This window comes from Corvus cornix, chromosome 1A (genome assembly GCF_000738735.6).
Source record: "Corvus cornix cornix isolate S_Up_H32 chromosome 1A, ASM73873v5, whole genome shotgun sequence".
Classification (NCBI taxonomy): domain Eukaryota; kingdom Metazoa; phylum Chordata; class Aves; order Passeriformes; family Corvidae; genus Corvus; species Corvus cornix.
This window is the reverse complement of record NC_047057.1, coordinates 37674110-37692075: the sequence shown is the minus strand read 5'-3', so window position 1 is coordinate 37692075 and position 17966 is coordinate 37674110. Positions and strand designations below refer to the sequence as shown.

At 37.0% G+C, this 17966-nt stretch overlaps 1 protein-coding gene across 2 annotated transcripts in view; it reads right to left on the bottom strand.

Annotated features, from left to right (window-relative positions):
- The window catches only part of NAV3 (neuron navigator 3), a 526195-nt gene that overhangs the window by 386080 nt on the left and 122149 nt on the right, over positions 1-17966 (bottom strand). For both annotated transcript variants that reach the window (XM_039570170.1, XM_010413726.4), the window contains exon 2: positions 5876-6280. In XM_039570170.1, coding sequence (XP_039426104.1) covers positions 5876-5947 — 72 coding nt within the window. In that variant the 5' untranslated portion in view covers positions 5948-6280. The remainder of the gene's footprint in view (positions 1-5875; positions 6281-17966) is intronic.

The window sequence follows — 17966 nt, the reverse complement described above, 5'->3', positions numbered from 1 at the left end:
CACATTGATAGCAGCAACTATAAGATAAAACTGATAGTGATTGGGAAGGAAAGCAACCATCTACAAAACAGAGGCATACTAACAAAATATAAAAAAACCAGCCAGCCAGTATCATTTTAAGAAAAGAATTAATTTAATCAGTATTTAAATTTTTAGCTGTTTTGGTGCAGCACTGGGACAAAATTCTTCCCTTTAATCAAGTCTTTCTTGCAAATAGTGGTTTGGGGAAGGCAATGAAAAAGTATAAAAGAGAAATATGTACTATCTCATTTACATTGTGATTCTCCAAAAGGAAGAAAAAGCCCTGTTAATATGCAGCAGAGGACATGACTTTATTTTATACATTATTAAATATGGGATTCATATTTCATAAAATGATATTTAACTCCATTTATTAAGACTGTGTGTTGTTTTTTTGGTTTTTTAAAATTTGAACTTCCCTAGCAGTGTGCACAGAACAATTTCAGAAAGTGAGAAGAGTCAGGTGGTGGGGCCCCAGGGAGGTTTGATAGGCAGGGAGATAACTCAAGTCTTTCTAGCAAAACTTTTGAAACAGAAAACACATGGAGTATGGAGGGAGAAAGCTTAAGGAAAGGAATGGCAGAGGTAATGTATGGCAAGTTGATATAAAAAAGCAACTGTAGTTTTATCCCTACAGTCCATTTCTTCTTATCAGCTGTGTTGGCTCTTCTTATCTGTGCCTAATTCTAGGGCATCGAAGAAATAAAGCAAAAAAGGAACAAATATCTTCCCTCAGCCCTGATGACCCCTCACCATTCCCTTGCTGCACTATTTTTGATTAAAACACTTAATATATATCCTAATAAAAACCCCACAAAATCCCTGCCAGTTGTTGTGCAATACGGGATAAGAGTGAACATTGAGCTTAGTGAATCACTGATTCTTCAGCAGATCTGCAGACCTCCAGCTGTTTGCAAAGCATCTCCTGACAGACACAGAGGAGCAGATGGACAAGAGCTGCACAGAATATACATGTATATGTATATATGTGTAGGAGGGGCTGGAGTGCATGAAGGGAGAGAAAGCTCAGAGCAGCCTCGGAGAGAAATAGAAACAAAATGGGAGAAATCAACCTTCTCGTTCACATAAAAAGCAACATCATTCAGATCCCAGGTCCTCAAATGAAAATGCACTATTAAACAAGAATAGCAACAACTCTGGCCTGCGCAAGATGTCATGTCATTATTTTTCAAAACACTTGTTGGATGACTACAGATTTAGTCATAAAAATTAGAACTGAAGTGTGAAAATGGGGAGCACAGACACAGCAGTAGAAGAGTGTTCAGGAGAACAAATTATGCTTCTGGACCCACTGCCTCGTGAGGACAACATCTGATTTTCCTGAAATGTTGTCTCGTGCACTGAATATTGACTAGGACAAAGGAGACAGGGGATGGAGGAACAGTGTGGTGCACATGCTGATTATTCCTGTTATATCTGTCCCTTCTATACCCTCTCTCTTGATTTGTTTTTTTTAAAGGATTGCATATCAAGACCGCCTGGTGCTTTTGACAGTAAACTATTATTTTATCCTATCAAGCAAAATCTGACTGATTCTTGGACTTTTAATTAAACTCCAAATGGCTACCAGAGAGATCAGCAAAACATCTAACACTAGACAAAGCTTGTTTGGTTATTTCTGCTAATTAATTATATTTAATTATTGCTCAGTAACAGAGCCTTGGTGATTATTTGAAAGTGCCTCCGAATAAAGTGGCTCATCTGCCTACCAAAAGAAAGACAAGAAAACAACGTCATTTGTTCTGAAAACAACAGAGATTCTTATACTTTCTCATATTTAGCTTTCTCATATATATCTTTGCAGAGGAGGTGGTGCAGTGCTAAAAACTACCCTCCATTTTCATTTGGTTTGGATCCATATCTAAACAGAAGGATCAAGGCCTTCTGTCAAAAGAGTTTAAAAGAAATGTGATGAAAAACTATCCCTGTGCCCATAGCAAGAATTCTGGGTGTGCAGAATTCCAAGACATGGATAAAATGTGTCAGCAAAGGCACAAAGTCTCCTACTGTGGAAACAAGAAATTCTGCAACAATATCATTCCTATTGTATTCTGCATAATAGATTTCAAATCCAGGCACACATCTTTTAGTATGTGTCAGGACAGGGACTCAGAGGGCTTGTCTGAAACACCCTAGACATTGTGGAACAGAAAGCAGTAAATTAGTTGGCAGACAAAGCAGATATGCCAAACCTTTAAGGCACAGAGTATTACTGTTACTGGGAAGCATTTTGTACATTCTTATAATTCTGAAACAGTTTTACAGCTTTATGCATGATCAAGTACATAAATGATCTTTGAGGATACAGCAACCTGTGTTGTTTACTTGTGTGCTGCCTCGCAGACATCCGCACGCCCACAGTGAACCACCGTCAGGCTCCCACCCCCAGCCGCCAGACTTCAGCAGGGCCACAGCTGCAGCATCATTCTAAGGCTTGGCTTTGCCTGTCTGCAGCAAGCAGGTGTTTTTTGAAGATACAATATAACCTGGATAGTCTGTCAAAGAAATGGCCACAATGGGACTTTCTTGTAGGGAAAACATTAAAATTAAATAACTGGAGTAGTCAGGAAATTCTGAATATGCATTTCGCAGATTGGCTAGCATAAACCATGTATGTGGCAGATCACAAATTGCAATGTTGATTTTGAAAACAGAAGAACCCTTCTGAATGGTGAAATGCAGATAGAAAAGACAGCCTCTTTCAGGTTTTAAAATGGTTGTTTGCAACAAGTTGTCTAGAGAAATCTGTTATTCAAAAGGCTAGTTGGTGGCTCTCTCTGCGATGTGCTAAAATCATGAACTTGCACACCATACTGTAAACAGCAATATATAGATCTGCTACTTATTGACATTTCTGTCCTAAAGCCTTTAGCTTTATCATACTTATTTAATAAGAAATCACAGTACACTGTGGAAAGGGCAAACAGATGCTGAAGCACAGCATTTAACCTGAAATCTCTACATGGATGAAGCTGCATGGCTGGCACACCAAGCCTGGAGGAAAAAAGGCATCTTTTGGATGGAGATACCATGGACACATAGCCCTTGGGCAGATAAAAATGATGGACGTCCCAGAACTACCTGTTCCAGCTCATTCCCAGTTTCCTGAGGCTTTGCATCCAGATAGAAGAATTTGTAGAAGGAAGGCCTATGCCTGTTTTCTGTAAGAGGTCAAATTAATTACAATGGTCTTTCTAAAACCTTTTTCCTTCTCTGCACTAGTAGCCTGCCTCCCTCCTTTTCCCAACACTTCAGCCACAAAACTCAGACTACTGCTTCCACATGGCTACCAAAAGCTCACACTTCATGACTAAGCTACATCTTAGACTGTGAGCATCAGCCCAGCAACACCTGCCAGTCCCACAAACATAAGCAGGCTATTGCAGAAATCAATAAAAATGTCATTGCATCCTGAAGCTACAGGAAGGATAAGGAACTTGACAGTTCTGCAGCCACAAGAGAAGTATGCACCTAGTTAAAATGCAGGTGACAGCATTTGATGGGTTTTGAGCCAAGGAGTATATTTGAGTATCATACACACTAGTAATATGAAAAATGATTTAAATATAGTTGTTCAGACACAAATCCAGACCACAGAAAAATAACCCTATGCTATTATATATATAGCATAGCTATAAAATTATTAGACAAGTTACATCCCAAAGCACAGTCTGCATTTCTAAAACTACCTGAGAAGTCTTATATGGAGCTTTTTTTCTCAATTTGACTTTTTTCCTAAATTGCTCATGCAGAAAACAGTAACAATATATTCTACAGTTACACAACAGTTGAGTCTTTCAAGAATACAATATTTTTTTATTTATTGAAAGGACATAAGGCATCCAAGAAATTCAGCTTGACTCTTGCCTAGTTTGATCCAGGTAGTGGGCAACTACAGGACCCATGGCAGCCAGTAAGTCAGATAATATTTCCTAAAGTGATCTGTTTATTTAAAATTTTGCTTTAGAGACAATGCAGCAAAAAGAGCCAAATAGCTACTACTTCTTATGTTTCACTTCTTATGTTTCACCACCACCTTTAAACCCTTTTTTTTTTTTTTTTTTAATATTAGCCTTCTATAATGATATTAGCATACGAATGATATTCAATTGCTAGTAAAGATCCCTGAAGGAAATGAAAACTAACAAGTCTTCTGTTTATTATCATCACATTTACTTCTTCAGCATCAACCACAGCACAAAAGCAGAGTCTCTTAGCAGCTGCAGAGCCTTTGGTGGTCATTGCATAGTTCTACCAATGGATAAAATATCTACAGACTAGCTCAAAGAAAAGATTTGACCTTGAGGTACAACAGATCCTCTTTGAAACAAACCTTCTCCTCCTAAGCAATCCAAAGAGTTCGTGTCTAGGAGTGAATCTGCAGGCATTAGACATGATGGGAAAAAAATTCTTTTAAAACAAGAGGGGGATTGGAGGAAAAGGGGACTCGAGCATACTTGGTTCCAGGTCACAAAATAATGGTTCAGAAAACAGTTCACCAGACAGTGAGATTAATGTAACATTTCTCAGCTTTTCTTTTGTGCCACAGAAGGGTGGGAATTATAAAGTGGAGAAAGTCCCATGCTGTAAACTAATAATCTTTTATCATATACCTCTCCCTCTTCTCCATTACACGAAAAATGCTCAAAGGCTGAATATGTTTTCTGCAATAATTTCATCGTGTGTTAGCATAGTATATTTCCTACAAGTCTCTGCACTTTAGAGGGTTATTGGCTATGACTTAATGACTTAGATTAACACATACAAATCTCAGAGACACTAAAACCAAGTATTTGATTTTATAGGATTTAAAATTGTTTTATGTTGTCCATAAACTATACCAGTTTCTACTTTTTCCCAAATAAGATCAAAATTATTTAAAACATTAGACAGAAACATTCATACCAAAAATTAAAAAAAAAAAAAAGGTGACCCAAGCCAAAAGCATTTATTATAAGTCTGTGTAATAATGAAGCAGATAACCTGCACTTCAATACATTATTTGGACAGTCCCACTGAACCTATGCAATAACTCTAAGAGGCCAGTAAATCTCACTTTAAGGCATTGTATGAAGCACACCACAGCCTCAGATGGTACATTGGAATACATTCTCTCTGCTGGCTCCCAATCAGTGCAGGCCTTACCTTAGAACCCAGGCAATAAGAATATTAGAGTGTTTTGAACTTTTAATAAACTAGATATTAAGAAAACCCACAAAACTAAGCAAACAAAACGTTTTTTCAGGAAAAATCCATTAATGTAATACCAAAAGACCAATAAAACACGGGTCTTTCTATCATCCCCCAAAGAAATTAAGGCATCAAATTGAGGTTCATGAAATAGGCACTGGAAATATTTCTAGACCATAGTATGAGTAAGTAAAGGACATGAATACAGAAGGTTAAATTTTTAGGATAGTCTGTTGCAGAAGCAGGATTTCTGAAAGAACTTCCCATACCATGGAAGCATGAATTTACATGCTTAAACTGCCTTAGATACTGAAGGATAAAAATTGAACAAAAATACATTATCCAGAACTACTCATAGAACAGAATGAGAAGGGTATCTACCCACACGTGCATAGTAAAAAACAATGATCTCACACTGTCTTAGGCTGATGTCAGATTTTTGCTTCAGATCAGCAGGTCAGCAAGTACAGGTTTTGACAGACAGTTTGCTAGAAAAATTCAGAGAGTTTTCTGTACTGCAATATTGTGTCAGCGTAGAGTCTACTCTATCCTCAAAAGCATATTCATTTCCAGTTTCCTAGAAGTCATCAACAAGTTTGCAAGTCATTCAAATATAATTAAGTATAATTAAAACCAATCTTACCTTCTTTTGATCTTCTAGTTTATGACTTACTGGATTCCTTCCATGTTTGCTCATCTCTGAAGATAAATCCATCACATTCACTCCTTGCCCTTCAAAATGAAATCGGTTCAGCAATGCAGCAAACTAATCCAAAAAACAGGGGCTACAAACACAGAAACATGGTGCTTTTTTCCATCACACACCATCTCTGAACATCAATGACTTGGAGAAATGAATAAGAAATGCATTGATTGAGCTGAGGAAAACTTTGCAGTTCACTCTTGAGACTTTCCAAATCACCATAGCGTTTTAAAGAGCTGATGCTTAAGAAGAGAAATAGTCATCTACCACTTTTAACTCCAACTGCTATCTGTATCTTTCTTCACAGGTTTCCATTTTACAGGAGGTTACATCCTGACTGTAGACCTGTTGAGATAAAAAAAAAAAAAAATCATCAAGATTGATTTACGTTTTCTGTCACACTGTAACTGATTGATTATCTGTCTTCATTAGGGGGGTGTGAGTGTGGATTTTGCATGGTTTTTGTCTTGGTGGTTTTGTTTTGGGGTGTTTTTTTCTTTTGTTTAGTTTTGGTTTGGGTTTGTGGTTTTGTTTGTTTTTGTTGTATTTTTGTTTGTTTGTTTTTGTTAAGTGATACTGGAGTTTCATTTAGTACTTGGCAGGATGAAATAATATATGATCCCATTCATTCCCCTCTACATCACTGTGGGCATAGAGTATTCAACTCAGAACAGCTAGTGAATTCCAGGTATCAATGTAAAGGAAAAAATATAGGAAAGAGAAAAGCAAAGACTATTTGTCTAAAATACTGAAAATACTAAATAAAAAATGGACCAAAAAAATCCTCCTTAAAATACCTCATCCCACCCCTAAGCTTTCTCATTGTGATCCAGTTACAAATAGGAGAAAGACACAAGGGCGAGATAGACACGAGACAAAATCAAGAGATCAATATTGATACAAAGAAGCACTGATAGCACAGTGCCCTATGAGATACAATTTCTTCCCCAGACTGAGTGTTCCAACAAGAAACAAAATTGTAGTTATTCTCAACACTACAATGTGAAGCACCTATTCTTACCTATTTTCATCTTCATATACAATTGAACATGATAGCAATACAGGACTAATCAAGCAACAGGGACAAGTCCTTTCCAAAAATAACTAAACAGAAGATGCATTCGCCTTGGAAAATCGCAGGAATATAAACAATTGTACACTAAGATGCTATATGAGAGAACACATACCCAGATAGCTTGTTACCCAAACACAACTTTAGCCTGGTACATCTTACCAGCATATAATGAATTTTGCTTGCTATTCTAATTTTTGAGAATCACCTCCTTCTGCAGCTATGCAGTGTATTATAAACATGCTCACCAAAGTAAACTCAGATGCTTAGAGAGCGTTTTTCTATTCATTATTAGGGCATCCTGGGAAAGTCAGTGAAATAAAAAACAAGACTAAGGCATTAACTGCCCATAAAATAGGAAGCAGTCATTAAAACTATGCTGTTAAAATCTTCCATAAATTTAGGATTTTATTGGATTAAGAAGCAGATCAGATTCAATAGTATGCTATAACCTTCCCAAGCACACCTAGCTTTTCTCACTGTTTCCACAGAATCTGATGCACAGCAGGACAGAGCCAGATATCACTCTCAGGTGCAGCCTATTCCCACCCCACCTGTGATTTCCCCCATTTGACAGTTTCCCAGATCCACAGAATGCACAAAACCATAATGCCAGGATGCAGGAAGATGAAACATGAGATACCGCTGGCAGGGATCAACATCTGGATTTATGCTTATAACAATTACATAGCCAAGATAAGTCAAAACCAAGCTGCTTAAACCCAGCAGTTCCTCTGATTTTTCTCTGGTTCATTTCGTGGTCAGACATGTGAATTTTATTACTTTCCATGCCTGGCAATTAAGCTATGCTAGGCAATTAAGCTATTCTGTGAAACTGCATGGTGTTTTCAAGCCAAAGTTGGACAGAATGCAAATAATTTTGTTTGGGCTGCCCTCATTACTTTTAACACGCAAAGCACAGGGTGGCAACTCTTGCTTGTTCCATTCAGCACACTGTTCCATGGTCTTCAGCCTTTTCAACATAAACAGGTAATTAAATGCTCTTGGCTGGTAATTTTTTTTTTTTTTTTTTTTTTTTACAGTGGCATCCAATTCATTATTTACCATTTTACACTGGTATTTAACATACACACAAATCGCAGAATAAAACATCCAGAGTCCTAGACAGCATGATGATCACACACTAAATAATAGATTTTTACTAGGTCACCTAGAAATATAAAAGTCAAGATGATTTAGAGCTTTTTTACTATTTTATTCTCTTAACAGACACAAAAAAGTCATTCAATAACAATTTCTAATAATTTACAGACACTTAGAGTAAAATAGTCTTCCAGATGCATTTAACAGTGCAAACACAGGCCTAAAGGAAGTGGAACAAGCTATCCAAGTCAGGAACATCCTTAGACTTTCTTGCTAAACAACACAATGAGGAAAATACTATGTTGAAATATTTGTGATGATGGGGGGAGGTTAGTGACTTCCTCCTCTAAAGAAACTACAGAAAGCATTCAAGATGATGAAACTTCTGGTTTAAGTACCTCAAATACTTGCCTTAAATTCAGGTGGACTTAAGTCAGGTGAAATATGCCTGAAATAACTTTTTACTTCACTGTAAGCTACAGGTTACTGAGAGACTAGTAGGGAAAACCACCAGAATATATTCTGAGAATCATCCTCTCTATACTGCCCTTATTATCAACACAGATAGTTCTTGGTAAGTTTACACTGACAGAATTTTCAGAAAGCAACCAGAATCTTCAAGCTCTCTGCAGGCTTTTTCCATGTAGCAGTAGTAGTAATAATAATAATATTTTCCTGTAAGTGGCACATTCGGTAAAATTTGGTGGAAGTTAACATAAATATCTTTACAGAGTCTGGGTGTTGCAAATCAACGTGGTCGAGAAGAAGGTTCAGGGAGGGTGAGTTGTAAGCAACTACTGTTTCAGTTTTAATGGTTCTACAAAATCTACAATGAAAAGGTTGCTGTACAGCTGTAGGAAAAATTCAGATAATGAGTTTTTTTCCTAGGTTTCTTCCCATTCTCATTGACCTTCAGATGTATTAAAACTACATGAGCACATAAGGTGCATTCTAGTGGCTGCCTGGGAGGCTGCACACCAAAACACTGCTCCGTGGTTGTTATCATTGCCAAAGGTGGGAATGAGGGCTACGTTAGAGACCCAACAGATTACTTTCTTTTCCAAAATCATATTGTGCCCACGTGGACATTCTCAGCTTTTGCCATACCAATAAAGCAACTTTGAGGCAGCTCTAGGTATAAAACTGTGACTGCAATTTGTGCTTTTCAAATTTTCTTGTTTGTGTACAGGATAAGTCTACTGAATTGCATCCTGGGTATTATAAGCAGTGCTGATAGTGTTTTATGCTTAAGATAGTTATGTTTTTATTAAAAAAATTCTGGAAATCTAAACAGAGAAATTATTTTCTGGGTATGCTGATAGGAAATGCCGTACAAATTTTAGGACAAACCAGCAATTTTCAGTACTAATAGCTCATTATTTAAATGGACCTTCTAGTTTATGTGCAGTTATAATAGATGTGGAATTTGGGGGCTGGGAGGGAGAACGAACTGAAGACAATACCCATTTACCTGTTTCAAACACAACAGTGTCTATGCCAGGACCCAAAGCAAGTGCTATCTGTAAATCTCAGTGTACAGCTAAAGCCAGCCCCAGATACAAACCAGCCTTTGTTCTGGTCCACCAATGCCAGGGATGGCAGCATTGCTGAGAGAAATGGTGGGAGAGTGTCAAGACACCCTGACTCCCTTGAGATTGGCACTGTCCTCCAGGTTGATAGTTCAGGCAATAAAAATAAGGCTCACCACTAACATTCTGCAAAATTATTCAGCTTCACGTTGAAGATAGCTAGGTCAGGAATACCAGGGATGTAACTTCCAGGCTTGATATGCTCCTATGAAACTTCTAGGTGATGTGGCACCCCAGTGTGGCTCTAATAATTTACCCTTAACAGTAGTTTCACAATGGCCTTAAAAACTAACCATGAAAGCTTATCTTTCTTTGTAGTCTTTTTCCACAGGGAGAAAGCATGAAGGGTCTCTGTATGGGTCTAACTTCAAACATTATGATCAGGCGCACAAAGAGTTATCAGAAAAGGAAGATGATGTTGACTCTTGGAGGATTTGAGAGCAATGCCAGAGAACACTGCTTTTAGCCAGCATTCAGAATAAGAAGCCAATATCTTCTCTGCAAACATGTATGATAGAAGTGCCATAGAAAGGCTTGTCTGCACCAGATAAAAGCAGTCTGGGAAGGCAGGTGGTGAGCCAAAAAAATATCTCTAAGCACTGATGCTTGCCTACAGAATTATTTATTCTGATACAAAATTAATTCTGCTCCAAACACACGCCTGATTCATGGCAATACAAAAAGCTGCAGTGTTTCAGCTCTTTCTAATAAATGAAATGGTGTTTACTCAGATAAAAAGTGACCCCATAAGGACAAGTCTAGAGATGATATTTCCTCTATTAAGTGCGTGGCTGAAACATTTTGTATTATTTCTGTAAGTGGTGTTACCCTATCCTCTGCATTTCTTCATAGGGGAGAACTCCTCTTCAGGATAGAATGCTATGTGGAGCCACCACATTATCAGTGAGGATAGAATTACAACCGTTTGCATTGTTCCTGGCTCTAGTCAACGTATATTAAAACATTTATTTTCAGATTTGTATGGATTAAAAAAAAAGATAAAGAGCAATCTAACATTTACATCCTTGCAATGTTTTTCTGCAAAGAAGGATGCCAGCTGCCTCAAAATCATCAGACTGAATGCACAAATTAACACTGGTGCACACAATGAACTAGAAAAAATGAATTAAAAATTATGTATATATACACACATATATATGAGACTGTTCTATTCTCAGAAAGCATTATTATAAATGGTACAGCAACTCAAATCTTTTTGGTTTTCTCAAATTCTTTTTATCTTACATAGCAACCTCCATCAAACAGGCTGAATTCTCCTTACAGAAATTAGAGCTGCTATTACATGACAATTTTGTTTCAGGCTTGGAACCAGTACGAGACAAGAATGCCTTTTCCATCATCCAATTCTTTTGCCACTGAGTATCAGAGATAAAGAAGCATAAGAAAGGGAACACAAAATATATTTTTAAGAGATAGTCCAGTCTAGCCTTTTACTATGATGTCTCCTAAAGATTTGTTGTGAGGGATGACAGTTGTGTTGCATGCACAGTACTCTCTACATAACTGAGCACCAGACCCAAATGACATTTGGTTATCTTACCCAGCACTGCCCTGCTACATATGCAGTCTCTTAAGAGATTCATAAAACGCCTACATTTCACTGTGCCTTACAGCACTTCTGCAGACATGCTGTAAAGGACAAATTCCACCTGAAGAGTTATATAAATTTGGTTTCAGTAGAATATTTCTCCATTTTTATTCAAACTTGTTTTGAATGTTCCTCTGTACTACTGAAATAGACTAAAACAGTATGGTGTAGCTTTTACATTTCTAATGTTTGGGAAACAATAGGAAGAATGAATATGCCTTATTTATTTACATGCTAAATACTTGGCAATATTTGTATTCTTTTTTATAACTCTGCATGTATAACAGAAGAGCTACCTTAAAAAAGAAGATACAAAAATATTCTCAAAACCTACCAAAAACATGGGTGGAATATGAGAAAGAAAGACAACACTGAGGTGGAAATCAAGGGGAATATAGAAAGCATATTCTCATATTCTAGGTATACAATGGAAAGAGCAAGCAAGAAAATACAGTTCAATCAAACAATGCGAGTACACCTACATGGATCTTAAATTGCTCTGACCCATTAACTGAAGCAACGTCTTTATGCAAGAAAACTATTTATGAGGCTCATGAGAAAGAGAAAGGCTAATCAAAAATAGCAGAGAGCTCACATACCTTTGAAATTTTGTTTCCTAGGGAGCTATTAAGCCTTCATTTTTCTTGCTTTTAAGTTTTGATTGGCATGCTGAAAAGAGATGCAGCTGACCTGTGTCTGAGCAGTGGTCGATCTTCTGGGAGTTTTAATCATTTACAGCTATTGTTCTAACCAGATTACCAAGACATAAGAAATCCCAAAAAAATTACTAAACACTTTTGGTGAACTTTACAAAATTTCCAGGAAGAAAAAGGCCCTGGGCTTTGGGAAATATGTAGATATATGGTAGCTCTATGGAGACTAATACATCTGGTATTTTGCAATACCCCATGTATGTTAAAACTTTGCTACCATCCATGAATGGAATGCAGCCCAAGGGGAGGTTTTCTCTCAGGTTCATAGGCTGTGAATGTGATAAACAGGAGTACACAAAGTTTCACATATGTTGCTATTTTGAGCAATTTATATATTCAAACACAAAAACAACATACTGAGGGTTCACCGGTTACTCTTACCTGAAACAGTTAAATCCACCTCCCCTATTTTACTGGAAATAAGAACTTATACTCCCCAGTTTGATAAAACTAAATCCTTAAAACTTAAGAATAACATTAAATTACACATCCTCTCTTGATCTATCAGGACTTTCTAAATAACTCAATTGCATAAAAGATCCAGCTGCATTTTCAGAACATTTTTAACTGAATGCCTGTTACAAGTGATAAAGCAAAAATTCTTACCTATGCTCACAGACAATTTCACAGGTGCTTCAAAAGCTGCCAATTAATTATTTCAGTATTTGTTTAGTGGCAGCCTTTTGAGGTAAACCCCAGGCTCATCACTAGAAATTACATATAGGTGCTGATCAAAGATTGCAAAGAGTGCTCTGCTACCTCAGTATTCAATCTGTGTCCAGAGCAGTCTCTTGCAATTAAATCAGTTGATTCAAACAAATATGTGACTGGAACAACAGCTCCTAGAAACTGCAGAGCAGAGACAACTGACTAAATGAGACTGCTAACTGGGGGTGGGGGAAGGGGATACAAAAGGACTGTAAATATTTTTTAGAGGAAGAGCTGAGTGACAAAAAATATTTCAAATATTTGAAGACAAAAAGCATCAGTAGGTGTATTAACCATTAACTAAAAAGATGACCTTTGATGGGAGAAGTTTGTCCTCACAATCACTGCATCACAGGCAAGTTTAAATTTGGGCTGGGAAAGACCTTCTGGGTAAATTGCTTCCTGGTCTGCCAGTGTAGAATACATTACTACATTGTATTTTCTAATGCTTTGTTCTGGTATTACCCTAAATTCCCAAGTGACACAGCTCACAGTGCTTGCCACATGAGAATATTAAACAGCCCAACATAGATGAATCCTCTAAGTTTATCAAAGGATGGGTATACCGACTTAAATTTTAAGCTGGATTTTACATTCTTCAAGCAATTTGTATCAATATTTACCAACATAGATAATTGCTCACTCCATATATTTTTACATACTGATTGTAACCTTACAATTTTAAACACATTAAAAATCTTCTTTTATTAATATGAGTATGTAAGGAAACCTTGATTTTTGACTTATCTTAGGTCTCAGTCCATTCAAGTGAAACTCAAATAGACCTTGAGAGTACCACATATACAACTGCATTTCAAGATGTCAAAGCACTATATCCATTGTTCCCAAGAATCGCAAAGACGGAAGTGTTACATTAAAAGAGCTTTAACTAACAGTAACATGGACTGGAAATACGGAATATCTAGAGAGTCTTAAGTGCTCCTGAAAATGTAGAACTAAAAAGGGTTTGAGGTAACATGTAGGAAATAATTGTTATGGGAAGAATAGGTCTTTGTGTCTACCTAGAGCATGTGTCCACTCATGAATGCCTAAATTGTCTCAAGACAGTAATGTACTCAAAGAAAAACATCACACTCCACTTGAAAAGAGATTTGCATCACTATGTACACCAAATTATCCTGTGTCTATGAGACAGTCTTCGGTTGGATTCATCTGAACAAACAGTTGCGTAAGTCTAAAATCATGGCTCAGTAGTCTCTCTGTAGCTTGAGAAAATAAATAGGCATTTTTAGAATGGAATTCCTCTCATCCAAACTAGCTGAGATGAATCATGACCTAAAGGGCTTTGGAACGCACAGATTTTTGCTGTATGTATGAAATCAAGTGAGAGGAATCTTTTCCTTCAAACTACACATCTTAAGGGATGGAACATGTGAGCCTCATACATTCAAACAAATGTTAGGAAGCTGTTTAAAAAAAAAAACAAAAAACAAAAACCAAAACCCAAAAAAACGACAAAGTCTAAACACACCAACACATCTGATCAAATCCTAGTGGAATAATCCCATACAAGTAATCTACCAGCCATCTCTTCATTCAAAGTGGATGTACAGGAACAACAGATCTTTTCTGGTTTGTCACAGGTGAAAATGCTGGCTGCCACAGTAACTGAGCTACTCTTGGGGAAACATATCTCCTTTCACAAAAAGTTGCTTACAACAATTGCTTCACTGAGAGCTATACCCCTTCTTTCTTAGAAGTTTAATGTTGACTTGGCAGGTAGTTTTTCAATAGTCTCACGAAAACTTACCTGATTCCTTTTAAGTACAAAAGGCACAAATACACCACAAGTACTTCAAACTCTGTCCTGTTTTTCATTGTTTATGTTAAAGAAAGTGTATTATATAGCTACTCAAGTCAACAATAAACCTCGTTGTGGTTTACCAGTGATATTCTCCAACTTAGTCCTGCTAAAACCACTCCACACTTGTTTCCTTCTCCCCCTGCAACTGCGAGGACAAAAGGCATAGATCATGGGTTGAGATAAGAACCATTTACTAGAAAGAGCAATGAGATAAGAAAATCAACAGGAATAGCAACAGTATTAATAGGAAAAGGTATAAGACAACAAAAGGATCTACACAGAAAGCCTGCAACAATAATCAAATACCAAGTAGCTCTTCCCCACCACATCATCTACCACTGGAAGGAACATCCTTCTCAGAAGCAAGAGTCCCTTTTCCCAACCCCAGGCAATGAATGTGAGATGATATAGACAAACCTCCTAGTCATACCTCCTCAACTACTGCAAAAAATTAACTCTATCCTAGCCAGAAGTAGGACACACGTGAAGGCAAAACGTAGGCCTTTTGCTATTTTCTTTTAAACCTTTGAAACAGCTTTGAGAGGTTTTTTGCCTCTTAAGGTGCAGAACATTTTTCTGACACAGTCTTGTCTTACTAGACATAGCTTGGCCTATTTCTGTAATATAACACTGACGATCTCCTCATCACATCATACAACCTACTTGCCCTGAAAACACAATAAGTGGGACAATCTTATGACTTCTACCTGTGTAAATACCACCCCTTAGATCTGAGTAACATGGATCCCTGACCCAGCTACAAGTTCCCTCCTCACCCATATCCTGCATTTATATTTAGGGGTTCTGTGATTCTTTGTCACACAGCTAGATTAAAGAAATTTAAATCAAAGGCTCGGTTTGCAACACGTTTTATAATAATATTTGTAATATCTTCTACTACTTACCGCATGAATTACATCATCTGTAGGACTTTTGATTTTTTTCTCATATCTAAGTAATTTTTAGTATCTTATAGTACTGCAAAATTTCCTCAGATCTTGAAAGCTAAACTGTAACAGTGAGTTTCCACTTTTTGTTAATCCTCCTTCTTCCAAGCTAACTACAGGATCTATGTAGTGATTTTAAGACCAGCTGAAAATTAAGCATGATACAGCTGTATGCTCAAACTCTCCTTTCTCGCTCTCTCCCACCCTGATGGAATGGGGTGGAAAATCAAAGTAAAACTTTTATGTTAAGAATAATTAATAATTAAAATTGATTATAACACTGATCTACAACTGAGACGAGGTGAGCTACCAGAGGTTCTATTCCTCTTTTCAAACAAACACATGTTCCAGCCTTTCAAAAAGTGCCAAAAAACTGTTTGAAATGTGCAATAATTAAAGAAAAAAGAAATGCTAATTATCAATGCAAACAATTCTTATTTTCTCTGTTGAGACAGCTGTCTTGTAATTTGCCCTCCCAATTATTAAAATGTGATTCATGTCACAAACACACTGCTGAATTAGACCACAAATGTGCACTGCTTGTACTGCGGTATTTACATCTAAATATTGTCAGTCTCCTGGACACTATTGGTAATCAACACGCAGAATATGTATCATTTAAGATAAAGAAATGCAAAGGTCAGAGATCATCCACATTGACAAAATAAGCACAATTGCTTCTTGTGATCGAACACACACAGATTGTGAACAGTGTTTTGCTGGATAATATTTGTATCTCATCTGTATAATAATCCAAATATACCATTTGCCTTACATAATCAGAAATCAGGTATGAAAAAACTCCAAAGGAGAGATTTAGCAGCTGGGCTGAGTATGCATTTTAAGAAAATCTGGTTTCTGAAATTAAAACCTCAAATTTAATTATTTTGTTCACCAGATGCTCAGACTGGCAAAAAGAAGACTGAAACAGTTCTGTAAAATGCATTATGTAATCTATCACAGAAATAATACCTATCTGAAGAACTTTCTGTAATTAATTGCATTATAAAATTGTGTGCACAAATATTAAAAAGTTTCACCCTAAAAAGATGTCCCAGTCCTGTTAATTTTTGATGGCTGATAACATTTCAGAGTAAAAGGGAAATCCTGAACATATTTAAAAGCATTTAAAAGCTTTTAAATATATGGCAAATGTCCATGACGTACTATTTTTATGCAGAAAAATACTCCAAACTTTTTTACACACTCAGTGTAAATTTACACACAAATTCAATGACTGGTATTAAATAGCATGCACACAGATCTCAGACAGATACAAAATCTCAATGTTATATTGTACATCAGTTACGTTCCCATAACTAAACCAATTTTTTTCTTTTAGTAATTTAGATGGAGCAGTCTAAACAGCCTCAACCAAAATAAAGATTGTTACAGCTATTACTGGATGATACTAACAAACATGTTGAAATACTGGTACAGTATTGATTTGTTTTTTAAAATTGAGCACTGCTTCCCAAATCCAGCAAATTTATACAAAGCAACATGATATGAATGATGACTCATTTTACAAAGGCTTATACATACCAGGTGATGCAGTAAGAATGCATGATTTTCATCATGTCACTGTGAGATTCTGCATGAAAACACCGAATTATTACTACTTACAAATTTCTATATTCTTGCTGTTTGTAGATTTAAAAAAAAAAAAAATAGCATCATAGAAGTAGAGGTTAGGACAGAAGAATAGGCTCAGAAAACAATGTCTTTACCCAAGGCATGGATCACATTGCAGTGATAGAAATTTAATGGTTCTTCAGGAAGCATAAGGAACAGCCTTATCTCAGGAGACCTCTGTTCTCTACACACATTGAGAGGTGACAGCTCATCCTTACCAGAAACCAATACAAGGAGGAAAGCACTTGCCTGAGAGTGTTAAATCCCCAGCATGTTAGATGCCTGCTGTCATCACAGACAAGTATTACCATGCAGCCTACCAAGCTAGCTCAGATATTGCAATTCAGACAAAGAGACCTTTCTATACTTCCCAGCACCACAAATCAAGAACATCTCTGTTTAATTTGAGCCTCTCTGCTTTTACTAGTCTGGCAGCCCACTGCCTAATTCCCCATACCACTGCATCAACAAGCCAAGTCTGGTCTTGGCAGGCAGTGGGGAGCTGCACAGGCAGCAAAAGCAGTCCCCTGGAGTGGAAGGGAACACACAGCTTTATCCTGCCAGATTAGGAGCAGTATTGATTGGCTGCAAGACTATTTTGCCCAGATGTCCTCTGATAGAAAGTGAATCTCTAATATTGAACCCTTGAGTACAGAGATAAAAGGGAAAGCTGTGAAATATTTGGGGTTACAGAAGCATTTGAATAAGCTTTCTCCAAAACAACAGCAGAAAGGAAACCAGTCTAACTCAGCAGCTAAGCATTTATGCACACAACATTCCCAGATAATAGGAAGCAGAACACAGCCTTTTGCACAAGAATCAGTGTGAA